Source organism: Lactuca virosa, chromosome 1, assembly GCF_052849685.1.
Source record: "Lactuca virosa cultivar CGN04683 chromosome 1, Lactuca_virosa_CGN04683_v6, whole genome shotgun sequence".
In the NCBI taxonomy this organism is placed as follows: Eukaryota; Viridiplantae; Streptophyta; class Magnoliopsida; order Asterales; family Asteraceae; genus Lactuca; species Lactuca virosa.
The window spans coordinates 5,048,081-5,064,877 of record NC_136426.1 but is presented as its reverse complement, the minus strand read 5'-3'; the positions used below and the strand labels follow the sequence as shown (position 1 = coordinate 5,064,877).

The following is a 16,797-nucleotide window of genomic DNA, read 5'->3' as shown; positions in this document are numbered from 1 at the left end:
GAAATGATAGACAGTTTTGTAAAAATCACCATAAATCGTATGGAGATGTGCAAGTAGTCATTTTAAAGGTATGAACCTGAACTATTTGAATATTAAACAGTTTTGAAAGACATTAAGTTTAAGATAGTCAAAACAGTACGTGAATAAGACTCAACTTTTCTGATGAAAGCTGTTGTTTGAGTTTAGTTAAGTTTTTTTTGGTGTTTTAACTTGTATTACCCCCCTAAAACTTGAAGAAAACATGAAAATGTAGGGGTATGAACTCACCTTATATGATTTCAGTGGGTGAATGTTGAAGAAGAGAAGTGTTCAACTCAAGAACACTTGGAGGATTGCTTGAAGATTCGAGAATCTAACACTAATGTGATGGAATTTGTGTAAGCAATCTATGATTTTGAGTAGGAGGATGTGTAATAATCATAAGAAAGATGATGATACTTACCAAATGAAGGAGAAAAGCCTTGGGGTATGCCTTGAAGTTCTCGAAATTGAGAGAGAAAGATGAGAGAGTTTGGAGTGTGATTCTTGGTGGAAAATGAGAGAATGAATGAAGTGTGAGGAGAGAGGGTGGATGTTCCAGCTCTAAGAACGTGGGAAATGGCTGAAAATGATGAGAAAGTACATTGACATGACCTAGGTATGGTGGAAGGAGTGTGGCTGGTCATGGAGTGGGTGTGGGGGTGGTTGCTTGTGTCATAAACTAAAGAAAAGTCAACACTCCACCTCTTGTACTTCACTCACTCTTCTTCGATAAGATTTATCCCCAAAAACGTGATTAATTAATAAATATGGGGCCTTATATGTTAAAATAAAGTTTTTGGTGAAAATCCCGCGTTAAAATAATTAAAAACGGGCCTAAAATGCAAAACTAGTCGAAAACCGGGTGAAATTGGCCTACCTGCGAGACCTCTCGGTTCTGGGCCGAGGTTCGGTCCTAATGTTTTTGGGCCCGAAGGCGAAATGGAGCGAAATAGCCCGAAGGCGAAGGTAAGAAGCGAAGGCGAGAGGCTTCGGGTTCGGTGCTCAGGCGAGGTTCGGTCCGAAGGGTTTCGGTTCGGAAGGTTCGGTCCCTATAGCAAGCTTCGGTCCTTCAGCAGTTCGGTCCCTATAGGGACCTTCGGCCCTAAGAGGGTTCGGCCCTTTAAGAGGGGTTTCGGGTCCTTAAGTCTATTTTACCCGTTTTTACCCAGTTTTAAGCGGTTTTTGACCCGGTTAAGGGTCGGGATGGCCCGAAAGACTATAAAAAGTTAAAGGAACTTTTGAGAGAGATTTGGGAGAGATTTCACATACTTAGAGAGTTTTGGGAGAGATTTTAAATAGAGAGAGATAGAGTGAAATGGATTGGGAGAGGCTTCTTTTGTGACCTTTTTGAGTGCTTGGCTCCGCAACGCAAGGTCCGTAAGCCCCGTTAAGCCATGTTTAAGGATCTTACACACTCCCGATGAGTATGCAACATTGTTTTATCGGTTTGGTTCGTTACTTAACATAGTTTTAGGTTAATGAAATCTAGATATACAAACTTTTCAATTGATGATTTCTCATTAGAATAGCGAGTTGTATAATGATTACCTAACGTAAGCCCTAGTACACAAGGGTTAAATGAGTCGACCGGTTTGACTTGTTGACTTTGACTTGACCGGAAATTGACGGTTGTCACAGTCTGCCACCTCCACCGTCGGCCAAAAAATCATCCATAAACAAAAACAATACACAAAATATGGGTTTGTTCTCGAGTTCATCCCTATTTGATGAATACACACACTCGAAATCAGATAAGATATACACACACAAAGTCAGATGAACACACACACACACACATACGAAATCTGATGAAAACCCTAACTGAAGAACGAAATCAGATGAACACACACACACGAAATTTGATGAACATATGTTTTCTCGCCGTCACCCTTGATGCTCATTAGATCTGGAAGACGAAAACACTGACTGAAGAACGAAGCCGTCATCGGAAAAAGAGATTGACGAAGTCGTCGCTAACAACCCTAGCTTCGATCTATGTGTCGTCGCCGCTACACCACCTACATACGCCACCATCCTCTGTTCCATCCTTTGCATCACCACCTGTTCAATCCGGAAACACCATCATCACCGAGACAACCTTCCACCAAGATCTGTTGTTCGTCGTTGTTGCGGCGACGAAACCCTAATCGGAGTTAGAAGAACAAAGAGCACCACCGCCACCAAGTCCACAATCCTCCATTTCGGTAACAAACTTGAGCTTGAAGATGAGGGGAACTCGATTCTTTGCAACGAGTGAAACTTCGATCGACTTTTTCTACTTTTCTTGGGGTTCTTAAATTTGGGGTTCGGGGTTTTGGGAGGTCACAAGACATTAACGTGTGGGTTTGTGCAGATCTGTGGTGTTTTCCTTCTCCAACGAGAGAGAGAGAGAGAGAGAGAGAGAGTAAGTGAGTGAGTGAGTATTTTGTTTTTGTTTATTTTTAATTATTTTTTAATTACTGGTAATACATCAAAATTGGAAAATTAAATAATAAGGGCAAAATTGTCTTTACAAAAAAGTTCAAACCAAATTGAACCAAACTCGCAAGAAAATGAAACTTTTAGACCATTGGTGCTAGTCCAAACGTTTTTGGCCCAAACATACGAGTTTTGACATACCACAATGACCATTTTTGCAATTTTGTCTCTTGCATTTGCAAACGTTGTTGCATACCCCCTCTTGACTACCCAAAAATGAGTCTGAGAATATTTGAACCCAACACCTTCCTCTAAGAAGATTCACCGTATAATATATTAGATTTAAGTTGTACGACTATGCCTAACAGCTTACATGTGTTGTGTGTCCTAAATCAAACTAGTCCTCATTATTACACACGGGTCAACCCACTAACCCGAGTCTGACCCACGAACCTAAATCTGACCCATGAGCCCATATAACTAAACGGGTTAGACAAGTCGTGTCCGGGTTGATGTTTCCAATCTTCCAACCCGTGACACGAATAATTATAAGTTGAGTATAGGTTAATGCATTTAACCCGTCAATCTGAACCCAACACGATTATCACCCAGTCTGTCAGCGTAGGGTTTGTGCATGCCTCACAAAAACTAGTATTGGAAGTCTATATAACACTTTTTTGGTACACGAAAATTTTAATTCTTAAATTATTGGGATTTATTATTTTCTCCTATGCTCTGTTTTTGACTTTATGTTTTTAATCGGGCTTTTTGTTTGCCGATTATAACTAAGAACTTTTAGGTAGAGATTGATACCTGCTTTTATTTGGTTGTGGTTTTTTCATCAATTAGAACAAAAGATTAGTTTTATGTTTTGTTTTAATTTAATAAAATTTATTATATATCTATATTATAATATTAGATCATTTTCAACATACCATTTTTATTCCAACTAGTTTTTACTGAACACCTGTTATATCAAGTAATTTATGCTTTATATGTTATCAACTATCATTCACTCCGCCTAATAGTTTGATCATATCTACAATAAAGAATTACATTCAATGGAGTTTTTGATATGAAGTCTTTAATTTTAATGTTAATTATTAAAAAAAAAAGTTGTTGAGAATAGCCTTTTGCAAAGGAGAGATTTATGAAAAATAAGTTAAAAAAAAAACAGTTAAATAAGAGTAAACATGAGACGGTTATGATATGGGAAAATGGATTGTTCTAGAGCTGCACCATAAAAATTGCAGTTTGGAAAGGTAAGGAAAGAAAAATTTATAGAACCAAATTTGTGTTCTGTTTAGAACTTAGAAATAGAAAAAGAAAGAAAACACATGATATCATATGTCCACAACTCCACACCAAACAAATGACATTCCACGCCCACCTCCTCCACTCCACCTTCTTTCACTCTTCTTCTTCTTCGCCATTCTATACAATCTATGGCTCATCCAGCTGATCCTGCAAACCACCAAATCCTGTTTGTTAAAAAAATATTCCATTTTCCTTTTTTTGGCAGAATTTCAAAACCCAAAAGCCACCTATATTAATTTGGATTATAATCACTAATTGTCTAATACTCGAATACGTATAATTAAACTACCAACATACCAACTCTCTTCGTGTGTGTGTGAGAGAGAGAGAGAGAGAGGTTGACCTGTGCATCTGAGGTCCAAAGAGTGAGATTGTCCCTCAGTAGTTGCATAATGAGAGTGCTATCCTTGTACGAGTCTTCACCTAAAGTGTCCAGCTCAGCTATCGCATCCTCAAATGCCTACTCATAACAAAAAAAAAATAATAATAATATAAATATATATACTTAGCATTCCCACTCCCACAAAAAAAAAAAAAAAAAAAAAAAAAAAAAAAAAAACCTACATATATACAATCAGATAATGTTAATAAAGCCATGACAGGATATGTAATTTATTGTTTATGTAAGTCAGATCCATCCTCAACCTAAATTAATATATGTTCATTAACATCTGTGTGAGAATGATTACATAAATTACAGATAAAATCATTATTGTACATCGGTTTATATAATTATCATCCATCTTAATAACCCACCCAAATATACAACTGAATAATACTTTAGTGACCTTTTTTACTAGCAAAATCTTTCTCTTCACCTTTTTTACTGGTTTTACTATTTGAAATTTACTTGAGAAAAGATAACAAGACACAAGATATCACTACAAACAAGAAGGGCACATTTATATTATCTATATAAATACAAAGCAAAACCAGTAAAATAAAATATTAAATTATATTCATAGTTTATATCCACATACAAATACATGTAGATATAGTGACACAAACATATAGATATATACATGCAGAGTTAGGATCAAGTGTAAATCGCTAAGTTTGTTGTGAATGTACCACTCATTGCGGACCAATCATTTTAGGGGTATATTGGTAAACTAACTAATTAAATCATTTAATTTTGTTAATAAATCCCTTAAAACCCAGATTTTGATTAAGTTGCTTAAAATGTAGTTAATTTCTTTTGAAACGATTGGTCCAGAATGAGTTAAACATTCACACAATAGATGTCATTTATATTTGAACCTATCCTATACACACATATGCTGATATGTATATATGTGTGAAAAATAAAATAATTATAACTCTAGGATTGACTATTGAGGCAAGATATATGAAATCCTATTCATTAGTTGGAAAAGGCCCTTAATTATTAAATGTATAAACATTTACATGATGGTGACATCTATTTATACGATGAGCCACAGAAAACTTCAAAACAAGGTTGACAATATGTCAACCTCTGAATGACTCATTCTTCAATTATAAAATAAAGTTGCCTTTTATGTGTCCTCAAAGATCAAGTGTTAATACCACTTGACACCTACAAAGTCAATGTCTAACTACCTCATTAATCAATTCAAAAAACCTAGTTTGATAGTCCTATCAAATAATTAAACATACTTAATAACAAGAAATATTGAATTCAGAACTGAAGTGATGACAAATCTTTTTGATTTAAGAGAAATAAATTAATCCAAAGGGGAATAAGAAAATAACAGGTATTGAATTTGAACCTGTTTCGCCATGCTGCAAGCCTTGTCAGATGAATTGAGAATCTCGTAATAGAACACAGAGAAATTCAATGCCAGACCCAATCTTATTGGATGAGTTGGAGCCAGATCTGCCTCCGCAATATCCTTCAAAAAAGGATTATATGGAAAATAATCAAAAACAATTACTAACAAGTAATAACAACAAAGTGCCACCTCACTATCAATTATCAGATACCTGATTCCATCAACAATTGTCATATAGGTAATTATATCAGCTCAAATACGCTATCAATTTGAGACTAGTTTTGCAAATTGCTTTGTAGGAAGCAACATCATGCTTAGGTCCACAATCTATTTACGAAAGGTAATACACAATATGTCAATATCTGCATTCTTCTATGAAATTTATAGGTATGAAGGTATTCGAGTGGGGTAAAACAATCTTTCCTAATTTCAGAAATCACGAAATACAAACATCTTACGAAAGAGGCTTTTAATATATAAGCTGTTTACATGGAAGCTGGGTAAGGATTTCTCAGAGTGTGGAGAAAACAAGACTATCATACGTTTATACCTATTAAATCAAATGTGTTAGGACGTGATCCACTGTTTCAATGAATGTATTGCCAGTTTCTGTAAAATATTCATACAATGTGATACAAAACAAGCGCTACTTATCATCCTAGAAATCAAAACCTAATAACAACAAGTCCACTATCCTAGATCTCCTATACTGAACTAAATTCAATCTCAAATTTGAAATATGCGGTCAGATATGTAAATCAATTTATACGAACAGTAACATAGTTATCGTATTATGACCTAGATTTCAGAATTCTTCAGTTTCAACATAAAATTCGAGTATACCTGAGCAGATTTATACGAGTTCATAGTCTGCTCTGCTGCTTCCTTTCGCTCATCTCCAATTTTAAACTCAGCCAAATACCTATGATAATCTCCCTTCATCTTCAGATAAAACACCTTCGATTCCGCTGAAGAAGCCGACGGCACCAGATTTGACTCCAAAATTTTCAGTATTCCCCAGCAAACATCGGAAAGTTCGTCCTCGACCTTAGATCGGTAGTCCTTCACTAACACTACATGATCATCATTCTTCCGTGACTCCTCTTTTTGTTCGATCGATGAGACGATGCGCCAAGCCGCCCGGAGCGAGCCGATGACGTTCTTGTACGCCACGGAGAGTAGGTTACGCTCCTCGACAGTGAGCTCAGACACCGGCGTTAGTCCGATGACGAGCTTTTCCATGAATTTCACCATCTCTTCGTACCGTTCGGCTTGCTCTGCCAGCTTTGCCATGTAGACATACTGTTCTCTCGTTAAGTTGTCAGGGAACGCTGTCGTCGCCGCCATTGACGGAGGAGGGTTTTCGAAGAGAGGAGGAAGAAATACAAGAGAAGCGAACAGCGAAATGTGTCCTAGCAATCAACACCCTATTCTTTCGGTATATTATATAGGAGGGAGTCTGTATTCGGTGTTTCAAAGTGTATGCATTATTTGGTTTCGGTAAAATCACAGCCATTGATCCTACGGTCCCACTAGAGATTTGAATTAAAATAGCTTTTCATTTTATATTATTTTATATAAAAAATTTGTTAGCTGTTTTAAACGAAATCAAGGGCATCTTCACTCATAACAGTTTTTTATTTTTGATATATTATCTTTTTATTAATTTTTATCGATCATTATTTTCTTTGTTATAAACTTGTTTCTCATGTGGAATCATAGAATGAATTCAATCACTACTAATTGATATCTTGACCGAAGGGCAAGTAAATTTGGGGTTTTTTTTCCAAATGGGTCACTAAAAGCTTTTTTTTTGCGCAATAGATCTTTAAAATATCATTTTACGTGTCAACTTCATCATTTTGGAATGTAAGATAGCAGTCAACCGGTTAATCGTTGACATGGTACGCCATGTGACATAATGGTCAACAAAACATACCCAAGTTGTGCTAGCTAACATGGCATTCACGTGGCCATTTTAAGAGTAAACAACATAATCATAAATTTCTTGTTTTACTTGTTGTACATAGTACATTAGATATAGTACTTCTTTTACCTTGATTTCGTGTTTTTTGACCCGTTTGCACCAATCAACAACAAAAAGAAAATAAACGGGAAACAAATCCAATGGTATTGATTCCGGTGGAGTATTCATCAAAATCATAAGGAAGAAAGGGGAGACAACCGTGGTATCTCCCTTATGTGTGTGTGTGTGTTGAGAAATCGAACCAGCAAGACAGAGAAATTAAGATCCAAAGAGGGGTAGAGGGACTCGTACTGGCAGCCATAGTGGCGGCATAAATGGTCGGAGATGATGGCTGTGGTACTTTCTTCACTACTGGAAGCCCAAAACATTATGGTTACTTCACCACTAAATGCCAAGCTTGTTGGGCTCTGCACTATCGATTTTTTTCATCTTGTATTCTTGAAACACTAGCTCTGAATACTCGAATTTTCCAGAGGGTGGCTCTAACACAGACAAAAAACTTTTTGCGACTTCACATCCTCCAAAAGTCATTGACTAAGAGGACCAATTGCCTCCGGTTTCAAAATGGGTCTCTAAAGTCTGGATCGATGAGTGTATGAGAACAACAGCGAGGGGGAGAAAGTTGAATTGTCGACAACAATCCGACAGCACAGATCGATGATGGTGAAGAATTAAGAGGGGAAGTATGTACCACCGTTTTCTTTATCTTGTGGAAAAAAATGAATGTTAGGATTGATGAGGGAACTGGTGATGTTTTTTTTTTTAAATTTATTAATCAGAGGCGACTTATTTTGCTATGTATGATGTTGTTAACCTGAAAACTTGTTAGTTTGGGGATGAAGTCCCTAGGGGTGAACATTGGACCGAACCGAACCTGACCGGATCGACTCTTAGACTGAACCGGTTTAGAGAGAAATTGGTGGACCTTGGACTGGACCTATTGAGGTCAGTCCAAGTCCGGATTTTCCAATTCTTGTACTCGTTAGACCGGTACAACTTTAGGTGCATATGGTACAACTCGTTGAAGCCCTACCAAAAGTTAGTATATGATTGTAAGGGTGAGTATTTGGACCGAACTGACCAGACCGACTTTTAGACCAGACCGGTTTTGCAGAAATTTGTGGACCTTGGATTGGACATGTTAAGGTCGGTCCAAGCCTAGTTCCCAGTCCGGTCTGATCTAGAGGTCCAAATGTTCACCCCTATAAATCTCTATTTAACATGTGAAATTCAACTTTAAAGATCTATTATGCAAAATAATAATAATAATAATAATAATAATAATAATAATAATAATAATGACTAATCCGAAAAAAAAAACCTCAACTTTATGGTGCTACAGTATAATTTACATTATAAACTCTATCTAATAGTTGATCTTTTAAAATGTATTTTTTTTAATAAAATATATAATGTATTTTTACATTTATTTTTATCATATATTATATAACTAATAGTTGATCTTTTTAAAATGTACTTTTTAAATAAAATATATAATATATTTTTACATTTATTTTATCGTGTCTTTGATTTTTAATTTTTAAGCATGCATCATAAATTTTAAAAATAATTAATTGATATTAATATTTTAGTAAATAAAAAGCAATTAAATAACATCTTACGGTAATGTTTTTTTGTCTTTGATGTTTGTATCATTTTGAAAATTTTGACAATTATTATTTTATGATATAAATTTCTATTAAAAGTTAGATTGATTAATTAATAGAAAAATAATATATAAATATAACATAGATGTAAAATAAATTGTTAGGAAATATAAATGCCAAAATGGACAAAAACTACAAGACAGCCGGAAAAAAGTTAGAAAACAGTGAACTATTAAACAAGCCCATATCTCGAATGATAAATTTTTTTATTTTTTTATTATTATTATTTATTTATTTTGTAAAATCATGAAAAACTTATAAAAGCTACCATTCGAGATACTCTAAGTTTGCATGTTGCAGTGGAAATTTTAAGCAATAATTTTTTAATTGAAGTACATTGTTATAAACAAAAAAAATACCGATTAATGGTCGCTTAAATGAATTTTGCAAAGATAATGAAAGTTCATTGCTACAAATGGCAAAGTAGTGATAACTAAAAATTATTTATTCATACAGATACACCCGCCTACGCACTTATTTAAACGCATGTATAATATGTACGATAACAATATTAACAAATCAATGTATGTTAGGTTTTATTCCTTGTATTTGACCTTAATTTTAGAAATATTAAATATAGTATCATTGGTAAAAATTAGCACAGTTTCAGGCTTTCAGCTTGTAATTGTAACACCTGTTTTTCATGTATGCTTCTAATAAAGTTAAATTGATTAAATCTTAATTTTGAGGATTTTGGTTCGCCACGACGCGGTGGTGGAGGATCATCATGTTATGGCGTCTTTCGTTAAATGACCGCAAATTTTCTAGTGACCACGCATGTATTGGCCACGGCGTGGTGACATCTGGGGATCAAAACCCTGGATCTCGGGCTTTGGTCCCTATTTAAAGGATGTGATGGTTAGGGTTTCTCCCACCCTCAGCCTCTATCACTCCAAACTCAAAACCCTAGCCTCATTTTGGTGTTCTTGAGCTCAATTTACTTTCGGTGTCTATTAAAGGAAGAAAGGAGTCGTTTGTAGTGGAAAGGGCCATCTAGCAAGCACAAGCATTTACTTGTGAGCATTCATTGGACCATTGTAAGTCATCAAGGCTCCATCTTTATGGTTCATTTCTTGTAGATCTAAAAAGTTAGAATATATTGGTCCATTGGTTGAGATTGGAAGAATGGTTGTAATAGCAACTTTATTATTATCTGGTGTTATATCTTCTGGATCTAGAAGTTGAGAGTGTTTTGAAGCCATGCATGAGATTTAGGTCACTTTTTCACCATTTTGACCTAGTCTTGTATGGACATGCATTAGACATACATGTCCATAAAGTTGGGATTTTATGACTCTTTAGGATGCTAAGAAGCTTTCTGAAAAGTATGGATGTTGGTCTTAATGAATTACAACTTAATCCATCACGTTGTTTTGGCTAGTTCCCACGACGTGGTGTGATGCTCGCCACGACATGGTGGTGGGTTTCTATGCGACTGTTTTTTCGTGAGGCTACCACAACGCGGTCAATGGTTGGCCACGACGTAGTATCCGACTATTGAACTTTGACCGTTGACTTTTGACCATGTTGAATTTTGGTTAGTTTGATGGTTTCAGGTTGTAGATTAAGGATTGACCTATGATTGACGTTTAGGTGGTTTGTAGTACCGGTCTTTACTCTCTGTGAGTTGTGGTGTTTTGTCTGTACGACTGTGAGGTGTGTTTTCTCACTATACTTTTTACTGCAGTAAGGATCCTTTGTATGTTAGGATGTCACTATGTTGTAGTAATCTGTTAGGCAGGTAACTTTATTATGATTACATGTTTTTTTCTTGTTACTGTTTATTTGCATATGTCGACATATTATGGTTGGGTTGAGGCGATCTAGTTGTGTGCTGAAGGCCAAGAGACTCGGGCAGTCCATCCATAGCGTAGGCCCAAAGGAGGACGGTCCAGTGCATACTGTGGGCCCAAGGAGAGCAATCCAGCATGAGGTTGAAGGCTCTTACGAGTGGTCCAACATAGGCTCTGATGGCGGTCCATCTCTGTGTTGTAGGCCTGGTGTACATGAATTGTATGTGTATTGTTGTGTGGGGTAATGTTAGATGCCATTTTATGCATCTTTTAAGATAGTTTTTATTATCATTTAGCATCATATTTTATACATTTGTATGTCATTAGTTTAAATAATGTTCAACTCATGTATTTTATCAAAATTCTCATACTGCTAGCGTTTTTGTGTCATTTTCAGATAGTTCGAGTGGAGTGGTACTTTGGGAGCAACTGGATGCATATTTTGACCCTAAATGGAGCTGGAACTGAAGAAGGATGCTAAGGAATAACATGGAGTGCTTAAACTGAAGAGTCGCATCCGAAACGAGTCAGAAATCAGTTTCTGTGATCGCATTTTTATTTTATGCGATCACATAAATGCAACAAAGTTTTGTAGGGCCGAAATAAGTCATCTCAGAAGAAAAATCCATTTCTGCGATAACATATTGCCTTTCTGCGATCGCATGTTTGTCCCATAATCCCAGAAACTTCATAAATGGCTTTGTACTTCATTCAAACGCAATCCTGGAGAAAATACAAAAAACTGTGATCGCATAAACCATATCTACGATCGCATTTTTGTCCCGAAGTTCTAAAAGTGTTGAAAACAGCCTCGTACATCATTTAAGGGTAAATCTGGAAAAAATCTGATTTTCTGCTATCACAATTCTGCCTTCTGTGATCGCATTTTTCTACCGATTTGTTCCGAAAGCTTCTGTCTCGCATATAAATAAGATCCTCATTATTAGATTCGGGGTTAGAAGGTTCCACACGACGAAAAACACTTCTGAACGCGATTTCTGATACCTTTCAACGATTTCTGAAGATATGAAGGCTGTGAATCATCTCACACACTTAGTTTAGAAGATTATTCGATTAATGTTTCTTTTTACTAGTTTATATTCGTTTTTAGCCATGTTTGGCTAAAACCCTAGTTTTCAGTTCTACAATAGACTAGTATTTTTCATGTGATTAGTTTTTAGATCTAGGTTTCTTTTTGTGTTTTTATCTAGATTTTTCAATTTTGAACTTAATGAACGTTTGATTTTTAATTCTTGTTAGTCTGATCACCTAGCTATGGTTTTTATTATTCCATTTAATCAGTTAATAGAATCTGTAATTGTTCTTGTCAACTGGTAATAAGTAACAAGTATCAGATTGTTCCTTGTTTGAGATTTAACTCTGATATAAACTGAAAAATCATACGCTTCCGAGCTTGTGAAAAGTATTGGTTATTGCTGGGAATTTTACACAGATCATAAACCTGCTTTTATGATTTAATTAAGAGATTGTTTAATTAAACAGTAAAAAGTTAGGGTTAATCAAAGAGCTTGTTTTGGTTAACTAATTTAGGTAAAAGAGATTATAGTAGAGCTTGTTAGTTTTTCTCAGTACCAGCTTAGATAGAACGCATCTCAAATAACCAGATATGAACTGATTGCATGATTAGGAAAGTCGCAGCAAAGCTAAAATCGTTTTTATTAATGATTTTCGTTTAGTTTATTTCACTACAAAATATAGTTTTTAGTTTAATTAAAAAATCTCATTTTATAATTTCTGTTTTATTGGCTAGAATGTGTCTAATGTAAAAAGACATTGACCATTAGGTTATGTCTCTGAGGATTCGACACTGCTTCCCTATGCTATATTTTTACTGCAACCAACATTGATATTTTATTTGCTTAATATGCCCGCGACAGCTTGTTAACAAATTGGCGTCGTTGTCGGGGACACAGTGTCTCTAATAGTTTTATGCCAAGAATTTTTCGTACAGGTACACTTGTAGCTTTTGATCTATAAATTGAAAGAACTGCAAGGAAGCTTAAGAAAGAAGCAACAAATAAAAAACAATCAATTGGTTTCTTTAGTTCACCATCATCCTCCCTACCACCTGAAACACCACACCACAAGGCAGTTCCTTGTGGAACGAACCAGACCCAATTTTTTCGTCTTTTCTGAAAGTACCCCCATATTCATCTTCGAACAACCCCTATAAAACATACTCCCCACCATCCTTAGTTAATTTTGAGCAAATAAATTATTCGAAAACCCAATAGGAAAAATCTAAAACACCAAAACCTTCAGAATCTGAAAAATCAGCCATGAGTGACGCAGGATAAGAAGTAGAAAAGTCTCTCAGATAGTGGGCCACTCAAGAGGTCAATCAGCAGCCTCTTTGCATTACGTTTTTGGAATCCCAGAACTACGAACTCAAATATGGGATAATACATCTTCTTCCCACATTCTGATGTCTAGAAAACGAACACCCACATATTCCTCAAGGAATTTCATGTGGTTTGTTCAGGAATAAAGTCGCATATTGTTATTGAAGATCAGATAAAGTTCAGGGCATTCCTATTTTCAGTTGAAGACCCAATAAGAGAATGGTTGTATGAGCTTCCATCTGGATCGATCACCACTTGTACAGAACTCGCGAAGTTGTTCTTAGAGAAGTATTTTCTAGAAACGTGAGTTTCAAGTCTCAGAAGAGAAATCTCTGGTATCAAACAAGACAGAAAAGCAACTCTACACACTTACTGGGAAATATTTAAAAAGTTGTTGGTTTATTGCCCACAACATGGGATCAGTGATTATCAGTTATACAATTGTTTCTACGAAGGTCTGACACCCATGGAAAGGCGTCTGATAAGTGCTTCCAGTGGTAGTTCCTTAGGTGATATGACGCCAACAGAAGTCCAAGAACTGATCGAGAAGTTGGCGATAGAGTCAAAGCATTCCGGAAACAAAGACGATTGGTACACTGATCAACCACAAGGTATCAAAGAAGTCAACAATGCTCATCTGGAGTCCCAAATTTATGAGCTGACGAAAGCAATTTTATTATTGACAAAGGAAAAAAGCAGTGGCGAAGAAACAGTGCAGTATCTACTTAAAAACTGAACACCCAACAGATATGTGTCCACTGTTGCAAGAAGATGTAGCTGTAGTAAAAGTTATCGGTGGATATCAACAACAGAAAAACCTTAATCAACCTCCTAATTTTTATCAGAACAATTATCAGCAAATACAACAATTTCAACATCTCCGGCCTTTCAACAAAACTTTCAGAATCATCATCAGCAAAATTATCAAAATCTAAATTTTCAGAATCAGCCTCCAAATCAGCAACCCAGTAGTTCCAATGTGGCTCTAGAAGATATTATAAAAATCTTAGCCACCAGCACCCAAACATTTAAGAATGAAACCAGAGCTAGTACAAAAATCTAGAACAACAAGTGTCTCAACTTGCCACTTATGTGGGTTGTAACGCCCCATTTCTGGTATGTGATTTAAATAAAGTAATTTTCATTTCTTAAGGGGTACTCGACGAGTCAGTAGCCCAACTCATCGAGTAGAGGCGGGAATTGCACGCGATTTAAGTTGGCGACTCGACGAGTCCATATTCCCGGACTCGGCGAGTCTGCCAGTCTGGATGAAACCCTAATTCCAAGGGTTTGCACCCTATTTAAACATCTTATGTGCCCCAAGACCAGCCTCCCTCACCCACAAAGAGTCCCATACGAAACCCTAGCCGTCCTTAAGCATTTTTGGAGCATTTTCTCACTTGTGAAGGTTTTAGTGCATCTTGGGGATTTGGGGAAGAAGAGAGAAGAGAAGTATTCAAGGGGAGCAAGTAGATCCGGACTTCTGGTTGCATTTCAGTCCCCTTTGAGGTATCAAGCTCGAATCTTTGCTTATTATCAATTAGATCTCTTGAGAAGTTTGCTCTTGTTGATTTTGAGCCCTTTCTAGACTTTAAGGTCGAATTAAGAGTTAATATGATGAATGGACTTCAGATCTATTGCGCAGCTCTCGTTTGAGTCTAACCGTTGTAGGGACGAGTCTTTTACTCGAAGGATTATCTGAGCCTCGTCACATGTGATGGTATTCAGGTGATGACTAATTGGCATTACAAGGAGGCCTTCATCAGCTGAGGACTGGTTTGGGTAGAGTCAGAGATTTCCCCAGGGCAAGCCTAGGATGAGATTAGCATGAGAACAGCAGTGGTAGTAGAAGGGACTTGGTGGAGTCAAGGCAGTTCTTGAGGAAAGTACGGATAGATGTGGAAGGTAGTATGGGCCCGTACTACTGAAAGCAGAGGATCCGTACTCGAATCAAGGAAGGCTGAGATGAAACCAGGGAACTTGTAGTGTGTGAAATCCCTCGAGTTTGGATGAGTATTGTGATGTTAGTGATGGTATATTGCCAAGTATAGTGATGCTATATGGTAGACCAAATGGTAGTTCTGGTGTCGACGAGGGATCAGGCTCGGACTCTGTAGCCGGGCAGCTCGATGATCAGATGAGGGAGTTCATTCCATATGAGATTATGCGCATTATCATTGACCAGACTCCTGTGATCCTCAGTATGATCAAGGAGGGAATTATAGAGATTTGTGATGAGAGGCCGAGCGCTTTCTACACTGAGGTTGCAGACATGACAGGGACCCCATTGTTAGCAGCAGATGAGTGGCATATGTCGCCAACATTTTTCGTACCAGACGTCTCGAAAGGAGACAAGATCCGACTTGCTTCCTGTCTCCTGAGGGACAGAGCATGAGATTGATAGGAAGAGGTTGGTAGTGAGTGGAGTGATGAAACAGTTGATGTTATGTCATTGGACGACTTTTAGACTAGATTCTGGGCACAATGTGCCCAGGCGATTGAGGCGCAGCAGTTGGCGCAAGAGTTGTTAGATCTCCACCAGACGACTGATACTGTGGCAGAGATCACTACCAAGTCTCGAGAAAGAGCTTATATGGTACCGCAGTATGCAGCAGATGAGGAAATGAAGAAGGTAAGTTATCAGAACATACTGTAGAATAATAGCAGGGAGATCATGAGTATATCAGGGTGCAAGACCCTGAATGATATGACTTCTTGAGCTTGAGAACGAGATATGGACTTGGAGCACATTGGTAAGAGGGAATTAGATCAGTTGCTTATGTTGAGGGGTCTCGGGAGGAGACCCTAGAATTTGGATCAGCCTTTGAGAGACCAGCAGGGTTAGATTCAGTACAGCACTTGCGGGAAACTGCACAAGGGAGCCTTTCATTCCAAGGGTTTGAGTAAGTGTGACTCTGGGTGATCCTCTATCTGTGTTTGAAATATACTTCCAAGAGATGTCACATGCCAATTGCATACCGAGAATTATTAGCGGATAGCGGAAGATCGTATCCCAAATCGCGGGATTGGGAGAGTACAACGTCATCTTGGTTTATTCCAAGACTGAGGAGCAGCACGAGAAGCACCTGAGGGAGGTGCTAGAGACTTTAAGGAGGGAGAGATTTTTTTGCAGGGTACTCCAAATGTGAGTTCTGGTTGCGCGAGGTGCAATTTCTTGGGCACCTTGTCAATCAGAAGGGTATTCTAGTCGTACCGGCCAAGATAGAGGCCGTGATGCAGTGGGAGATTCTGAGGTCTCCAATTGAGATTCGGAGTTTCCTGGGTCTAGCGGGTTATTACCGGAGATTTATTCGGATTTTCTTTTAGAAGTTGTGTGATCTTTTGGTTTTGCTGGTGTTGAAACCCTAGCAAGGATAAGCGTGAGTTCTAGTAGATTGGTCATGGGAGGGTAGGAAGAATTGAGAATTTTTCCAGTTTTAAGTGTTGTAGGGCATTAGCTGAATCAAAGTGGGGGAG

The 16,797-nt window shown here is 37.2% G+C and overlaps 1 protein-coding gene across 1 annotated transcript; it reads right to left on the bottom strand.

Annotated features, from left to right (window-relative positions):
- Positions 1-3,702: 3,702 nt before the first annotated feature.
- On the bottom strand, positions 3,703-6,951 carry LOC145131854 (14-3-3-like protein G-BOX factor 14 lambda). Its single transcript, XM_079066503.1, has 4 exons — positions 6,354-6,951; positions 5,508-5,630; positions 4,100-4,216; positions 3,703-3,903 (listed from the first exon to the last, which is right to left on the bottom strand). Exons 1-4 carry the CDS (start codon positions 6,855-6,857, stop codon positions 3,883-3,885), a joined length of 765 nt encoding a protein of 254 aa, XP_078922629.1. The 5' UTR covers positions 6,858-6,951; the 3' UTR covers positions 3,703-3,882.
- Between the last annotated feature and the right edge of the window lie 9,846 nt (positions 6,952-16,797).